Here is a 7,798-nt window from a genome sequence, read left to right as displayed (position 1 = left end):
GGGTGCCCCAGCCACTGCATCGCGGCCCTCATCCAGCTCAACCACACCCGGCACGGCCCGGCGCTGGAGGACTGCGACTGCGCGCAGGACGAGAACTGCCGCGCCACCAAGCGCGCCATCGAGCCCTGCCTGCCCCGCACCAGCAGCGGCGGCGGGTCCGGTGGCCCCGGCGGGCCCGGCGGCGGGCCCGGCGGGCCCGGCGTGATGGGCTGCACGGAGGCGCGGCGGCGCTGCGACTGGGACAGCCGCTGCAGCCTGGCCCTCAACCGCTACATGACCTACTGCGGGAAGCTGTTCAACGGGCTGCGCTGCACGCCGGAGTGCCGCGCCGTTATCGAGGACATGCTGGCCGTGCCCAAGGCCGTGCTGCTCAACGACTGCGTCTGCGACGGGCTGGAGCGGCCCATCTGCGAGTCGGTCAAGGAGAACATGGCCCGCCTCTGCTTCGGCGCCGATATGGGCGGCAACGGCGCCGGCAGCAGCGGCGGCTCGGACGGCGGCCTGGAGGAGTACTACGACGAGGACTACGAGGAGGAGCCCAGCCAGAAGGGGAGGGACGACGCGGAGGACAATGCGGGCTCCGAGCCCGGCTTCCCCGTGCAGGCGGATAGCGCCGGCCGGCCCGCCGCCGCCGCCTGGGCGCTGCTGGCCTCCATCTTGCTGCCGCTGCTGCCGCGGCTCTAGCGCCTCGGCTTCCCTCCCTCCGCCACGACGGGCCGGCCTTCACCTCCTGGCGGCCCCCCCCCTCTCCTTCTCCCGGCGGCGGGACGGGAACCGGCCGGCGGGGCCGTTTAAAACGCTCCGACCGTTAATCCTCACAGCCTTAGGCCGGGCGCCCCCTTTGCCCCGCGTCGCCAGGAAGGCGGAGACCCCCCCCCCCGCCCCTCACCACACACACACGCTCCGGCACGGCCTGGCCTCCCCGGCGGCCTCCCCGCGGGGTCCTGGGCGGTGTAACCGGAGGGGAGCGGGGGCTGCCGCCCGCCCGGTGTTTCCCCGGTGTCGGTCTGGAGTGTGCACTATGCAATTGCCGCCCTCCGGCCTCGGAGGGGCTGAGGGAGGAACGGCGGCTCCCCGCTGCCGCCCGCCGGCCCTCCCCCCCCCTTTCCCCGGCCCCGGGAGAAGGCAGGAGTCGTGGCATGCTGGTAGTGACTTTTTTTTTTTATTTGATTTGTTTTGTTTTGTTTTGTTTTGTTTTTTTTTTTAATACTCGTTTTGACATGAAGGTTAGCAGGAGGTGAGCTACCCAAACTTGCTGCCAAAGCCGGTGCCGTGCGGGTGAGGCGGCCGCGCCATTCGCCTTGGGCCGCCTCTGGCTGCTGGTGCCCGGGAGGGGGCTGCGCCGCATCTGCCGCTAATTAAATTCAAGGAAATAGCAGACTGAATAAATTCTGTGGTTTACAGCACTCCCTCTTGCACACGCATCTTCCCTATAACAAAAGCGTGCCAGCAGCCGTCTCTTCCACTTAAACATAGTAAAAAAAAAAAAACTCCCCTGTTTTTTTTTTTTTTTTGTGGTTGTTGGCTATCTTGAACAATGCAACTTTTGTTTTAAAAGAGCTCTGCACTGCCATCTTTGAAAGACACTTTTAAACTCGAGAACATGTTATGTACAAATATCCTGGAAAGTTATATTGCCTCTCATCATATCAGGGTGCTGACCTCTGGTAAATCTTATATAAGAAATGTATTTAAAACTGGGATTTGTTACCAGTCGCTCTTCGTTGTATATAGAATTTTATAAATTGTATGCTTTGGGGATAATTTATTTAAAAGAAAAAAAAAAAAGATAATAAAAGTTTTAAATCCACATTCTATTTGCCAGATAATTGCATTTGCTGTGCTTATCTGGAAAGGTACAGATTTCATTTTACGTTTAAGGGGATACCAGCAACATTTGATTCATTGAAATATTCTCTAGAACATCAAATGTACAGTGTATTTTATAGATTGGAAGTTAACTTTCTTATTTGGAGAGACTTTATGAACGTTGTAGAATTGTATAAACGCATTTCTGAGCTGCCTTAAACCTTGTATTTTTATAGGAGGCGTGAAAAAGGCCCATGTTTTAAATATGTACGGCTTTTTGTATTTTCTAAACGTGTAAATTAGTAAAGAAAGAGCTTTAAATAATGGATGTAGTGAAATTGTTTTCCAGGGACACTTGAACTCTCAGCACCCGCGGTTGGAGGAGGGGAGGGGGGGGAGAGAACCACAGAATAACAAACCAAAAACAATCAACAAACAAAAATCTCTGTCTGCCTGTAATACTTTACATAGATGTAAATTACTGCTATTCTTACTTTAATGAATAATTACACGCAAGAAGTAAATACAGCTTTGAAAGTACTACTTTAAAAGAGTGGTTGATTTTATAATGCGTTGGCATGGTAACTTGCCAGTGCCAGAGGAGAGTTAAAGCGATTCAAGGACACTGCTGCCGTATGTATGTGGAATTACTAGTGTGCTGTGCTTTCTTGGTGAAGTGGAGGCCTGTTGCTCTCCCTGGCGCTCTTAGAAGGGCTCCTGGGCGTGCAAACAAGTAAATGGTGAGAAATACATCACGCAGAGGTGGCGAGCGGCTGGAACAAGGCTTCGGCGCAGGCAGTGGCGCATGCATTAAGGGGGCTGCCACAAAACGCGTGAGGTTTGCCATTCAGCCTGCCCTCTCCCACAAGGAAGAATGCAAAAGAAAACACACTGGAGGGATCAGCAATTACTAGATCTTGTAATATTGTTCTTAGGAGTTGCTTTGCATCGGACTGAAGCCTGGTTTGCTGCCAGAGCTACTGATCTACACTCAAACGCCCTTAGATAAATAATTACACTCTTAAGCTGTGTCGAGTGCTGATACACTTGACCTTGTAAATAGAAATGTTTGCAGTAGGAATAAACTCCAGCATTGGAAAATCTTTTAAACATTAACACAAAAGAGAGAGCTCAGTCCTCTGGGGATTTGAGTTTGGACTGCGTCAAGCTAGGCACTCACAAAAAAAAAAAAAAAGAAGAAAAAAAAAGGCGGGGTGGAGGGGAGAGAGTGGAGAGTTTATTTATCTTCTATTCACGGTGTTTATTTAAAGCTTTGCGTTTTAAATGCTGTGATTGGAAGGCAAGTCAGAAGTTTAAAAGCTACCACAAATAAACTTTGACTGAGGGGGTGACAGATTAGCAAGATAGCGTCTTTTTCATCTTAGCAGATCTCGACAGAGGGCAAATCCACATCTGTCTGTTGTATAAATCAACAAAATTAGAAATCTCCACTTCTGGATTAGTTTTTCAATGGCGGATTATTTTATTATTTCTTGAGGGTGTGAATTTGATTAGGTTGCCCAGCGATAAATGCACACAGGCACACGTGCACAGGCAGAAACCAGCCCCCAAATAGTTGTGATACCAAACAAGCGCATGAGTATATGGTGCGTGGCTATGATCTGAAGTTGGTTTTTAAAGTCATCTGAACGGTTGAGTAAACTTATTGTTAAAACAAAGCTGGAAACATTGTTTCTTCAGGAAGAGGACGGAGTAGTTGGGTGAGACTTGTAAATGGAGTCAGCTTTCTTTACAAGGTGCTGAGTTCCCAACTGGGCAGGGGTGATCTTAAATATTTTCTCCAGTTCTTCAGGAGATGCTCAGAAACATATTTTTGGTTTGTCGACAGTCAGTGCCCACAAGGACTATTTAACTACTTGTTGATGAAAAATTAAGTCCCAGCTAAAAGCCTTTATTTTTCTTCAGTTAGGAGTAAAGGCATTAGCACTAGAAAAGGACTGATAATTAGCTGCTACAATAAACTCAAGACTTGATTTTACAGGCTCCTGTCAAAAGCATCTGCCTGGAATAAATCAACACTGAGTACCACAAGGCAGGGAGGACTTGTCTGCGTGCTTCCTTCCCCATAGAAAGTGGATTGTTTTGATTTAAATAATTGTACAATAAGTACAGCTGAACTAATTCTGTCCTGTGAGCTCCTCCCCATAAGGAGATAACTCTGTGGGTTTTGTCGTCTCGTCAGAGTAAGCACAATTTCCAGGAGGAATGGCTTCCTGTATTGGTGTGTGTCCCGGCCTACAAAGCCCGTGCAGATGTTGATGTCCATCAAATTTGTATTTCTTTTGCTTGATTTTGAGACAAATGGAAATTCTTGAAATGTCAAGGGATGTAGCAAGGACAGCTTTAAGCAAGGAAAAGACTTCACGTTCCCTGACAGAGGGAGATTTTCCACAGGAAAGGAAGTTCTCTCGTTTGTCTGGATATTTGAAAGTGCTCCTTGCCAAGGTCCTGTCCAGCCGGTCTCTTCTGGGGGAGAAGGAACTCTCCAGCATTTCACGTAAAATAATCCAGTAGGTTCTGCTCCCTTTTCATTCCCAGTTACCAGGTTTGAATTCTTGGTGACACTTTATTTGTCTTTGGAGGCACTTCAGTGACAAATGTTTAAGGGAGTGTGGGACAATGGTGGAGAACAAGGAGGCAGTTCATTGAACTGACAGTGACCATACAGTAAATAGAGGGAGATTCAAGCTTCACTGATCACCCAAGCAGACAGCAAAGCTTTTGTATGCAATCACAATGGATATAGCATAAGGTCTCTGTTTGCTTTTAACAATATACACCAATGTATACAGGCAGGCATACGTAACTTTCGAAATTGTTATGAAACGAAGCCTGACAACGAGGGAAAGCAAAGCTCTAGCTTGGCCAAGTCTTTCACGGTCAGGTTGGAAAGCACGATGGATTTTACTTACAATCTCCTCTCCGCTCCTCTTAAGAGCGGTTCGTGTACCAGATCTCACACTGCAGGCATGTGTGCATAGCACATGTCTGTGGCAGGCTGCAAAGGTGGCTGCAGACAACTTAGCAGGTGCAGAACAAGAATTTCCACCTCGACACAATGCAAAGCCAGTACTTGTTTTTCGGTTTGGTTTTTTTTTTTTTCATTTGAGTACACTGGAGGAGGGTGAGAGGAATGCCAAAATAGCCAAGGTATACGTATAAGAAGTAGCAGGACACAAAATCGTCACCAGCCGAGTCACGGAAAACACTGCTTGAGTGACTGAATTGCGTCGCACCGTCAGTGTCACTAAAACAAGTTCAGACCCGCCATCGATTTTGTTACTGTCCCCAGTGATAACATCACACACTGCCACACTGCCTTTGACGACATACCCCCTGCAAGAAAAGCAGGTAGTCTTGCAACGTAAAACATTTTCAAATGGGAAGAGCAGTGCTTCTCTCTGAGATTTCAAGTGTGTGATACGGATTTGTAAGCAGTGAAGTCAAAAGTTACTGTATTTTACTTGGGGCATTGGCTGTGGTAGACAGTTGAAAAGGCTCACATTGACTGTCTGAATGACATAAGTAATGCGCTATTAGCATAAATACTTTCTAAGACATCCATTTAATCAATTTCTTAAATAACAGAATGATCTACTACAAAATAGTGGACTGTATACACTATATTTTGGCACAAAGATGGTCATTCTCCCACTAGTAACCAGGGGCTCTAAATAAATGATTTCAACAATGTTTTATTAGAGGAGGACAAGAGCCCTCGAGCTGCATTAATCGGGGAGAAGTCGAGTGGCACTTTTGTTATGGAAATGTTAAACACATAATAGTTCAGGCAAACAATGTGGAGCCACTTCATTCTCTCAGCCATGCTGACACCTCTTAAAGAGGAACTGCAGGGAAGGATGTGGGAAAGATTTGCTTTCTGAGGAAGCTTTCAGCTAATATTTTGGATATTTACCTCCAAAACTAAGGCAGTTCAAATGTAACTGAAGGGCATAAAAATAAAACAAAAAAGAGGGATGCAGCTACTGCTAGTGATCAGCAATTGGTGCCCAAAATCAAAATAGTAATTGGCAGCCTCCCCTCCCCTTTTTTTTTTTTAATATTTATTTTCATGAGTTTATTATGAGTTAGTCGATATTGTAGTAGAAGGTGAATGTGCACAAGAGAGATTTTTGTAAACACACAGTGATATAGTGCTAATACTATACCTTAGACGTACGTCAGGAAGAGGAAGGAGGAACACCCCAGAGTAAGGAAATAGTGGGACTGAGGCTTATTAGGATGGGTCAGAAAGTGAATTGTGAGGTGTAGGTAACCTAGAAATACATTAATAAACTGATACAGAGCAAAGATATGGCTCTATAAAGAGAAATTCACTTTCAAAAGTTGAATGGGTGAGTGAATGGAAGAGTGAGAAAAGGAGATGACCATTATGTAGAGAAGGTTTGGAGAATGAACTTAGCAAGTGTACTTGCTAATAAAGAGAAAGAAGCTACAAAAAATTATCAAAAGGTTAGCTGAGGCACAGACTGAAAATAACAGTGGGCAGGGAAAGAAAGGTAGGTTTGGTTTTATCAATGTTGGTAGGGCCAGAAAAGGAAGAGTAACATGGAAATAAGCTTTGGAGAGGACTTTTTCCCAACCTCCAGAAGCTGGAGGAGGAAGTTATCATCCCCACATTCTTGGTGTTCATGACACCGCAGCTCGATCACTGTGTCCAGTGTTGACACACCTCCTCCCCCAAGTTCAACATGGATATTGAGAAACTGGAGGGACTAGTGGAAGGCTACAGTTTGTGACCAATGAGAAAAAGACGAGGGACCTGAACTTTAATTTGGCTGAGAAGAGACTACCAGTAATCCAATGGCAGGCTATTGCCACTGGAAAAGGACTTGTAGTCCCCCCAGAAGTGTTAGAAGGTATGACAAGGTGCAACAGGCGCAAACTGTGGCTGGGTAGTTGAGGCTGAGCATTAGGAAGAACTTTGACAGGAGGGGAAGTGCAGCACTGGAACAAGTTTTGCAAAGAAACTTGGTTGCCTCCTTCCTTAGATGTTTTCAAGGCTTGGCTAGCAAGAGTTGCAGCTCTTGTGTTGGCTGGAATATAGCTTCTGGCAGAAGTTGGGAGTAGATGATCTCCAGAGATCCTACCTAAATAACTTTCTATAATTCTGTGATTTTAACGTTGACATGACAAGGGGAAATCCAACATGCTCTTTGGGTAGTTCTAGAGTGACATCAGGCTCAGGAATACATATGGCACACTCAATGGAGGTGGTGATGCAGAGAGGCTGGGGATAAGAGGCAGCTATTGCACATGCCCACAAGGCCAGAGAGGGTGGAAAACAATTGGGAAGGGGTCAGTGGAATTTTAGGAGGAGCGTAGAGACCAAAACATAGTATTTAGTCCAGGATCAGGAGAAAAGAGGGAGGGAGGAAATATAATACAAGGGAAATACTGAAATGTGAGGGAATAGAATGGGGAAAAAGAAAGTGTCTGTCTGATGGTGGCAGTTATGAATTGGCAGATGGACAGTTTGATTGGAAAAGGCAAGGACAGAACTGGGAAAAGAATTTGGAGGAAACTGAAAATGCAGAAGGGACCTCTCTTTCCTTACCAAGAGAGAAACACTTGTTTATAAACATGTCTTTGGCACTCAACACCACAGTATCTTGCTGCCTCAAAACAATAGAAATACAAGACAACTGAATTTTCTCCCTTATAAGTATGCCTACATATAAATCATAATCATAATCATAGAATCATAATCATAGAATGGTTCAGGCTGGAAGGGACCTGTTCCAACCCCCTGCCCTGGGCAGGGGCACTTCCCACCAGAAATATAATATAGACAGTGTCAACACAGTCAGTATTTTTAACGTAGTACTATCTGAGAGATTATAGTGCTCTGTGTAGTCACAAAACAAACATCCTCGTGGAAATAAACATAGCTTGCTAGATGTTCTCAATAGAGAAATGGAGCCACATATATTTATTATGCCTTATA

At 46.1% G+C, this 7,798-nt stretch overlaps 1 protein-coding gene across 1 annotated transcript; it reads left to right on the top strand.

The window, feature by feature from the left end:
• Positions 1-3: 3 nt before the first annotated feature.
• Positions 4-1,470, top strand: GAS1 (growth arrest specific 1; the record flags this gene model as incomplete). Its single annotated transcript, XM_014936101.1, has 1 exon — positions 4-1,470. A coding segment is annotated over one exon (681 nt), but the record flags the coding sequence as incomplete, so codon positions are not given.
• Between the last annotated feature and the right edge of the window lie 6,328 nt (positions 1,471-7,798).

This window comes from Calidris pugnax, unplaced genomic scaffold, assembly GCF_001431845.1.
Source record: "Calidris pugnax isolate Ruff unplaced genomic scaffold, ASM143184v1 scaffold2, whole genome shotgun sequence".
In the NCBI taxonomy this organism is placed as follows: domain Eukaryota; kingdom Metazoa; phylum Chordata; class Aves; order Charadriiformes; family Scolopacidae; genus Calidris; species Calidris pugnax.
Note: the sequence above shows the minus strand (reverse complement) of the source record. Positions and strands in the feature narration are given on the sequence as shown.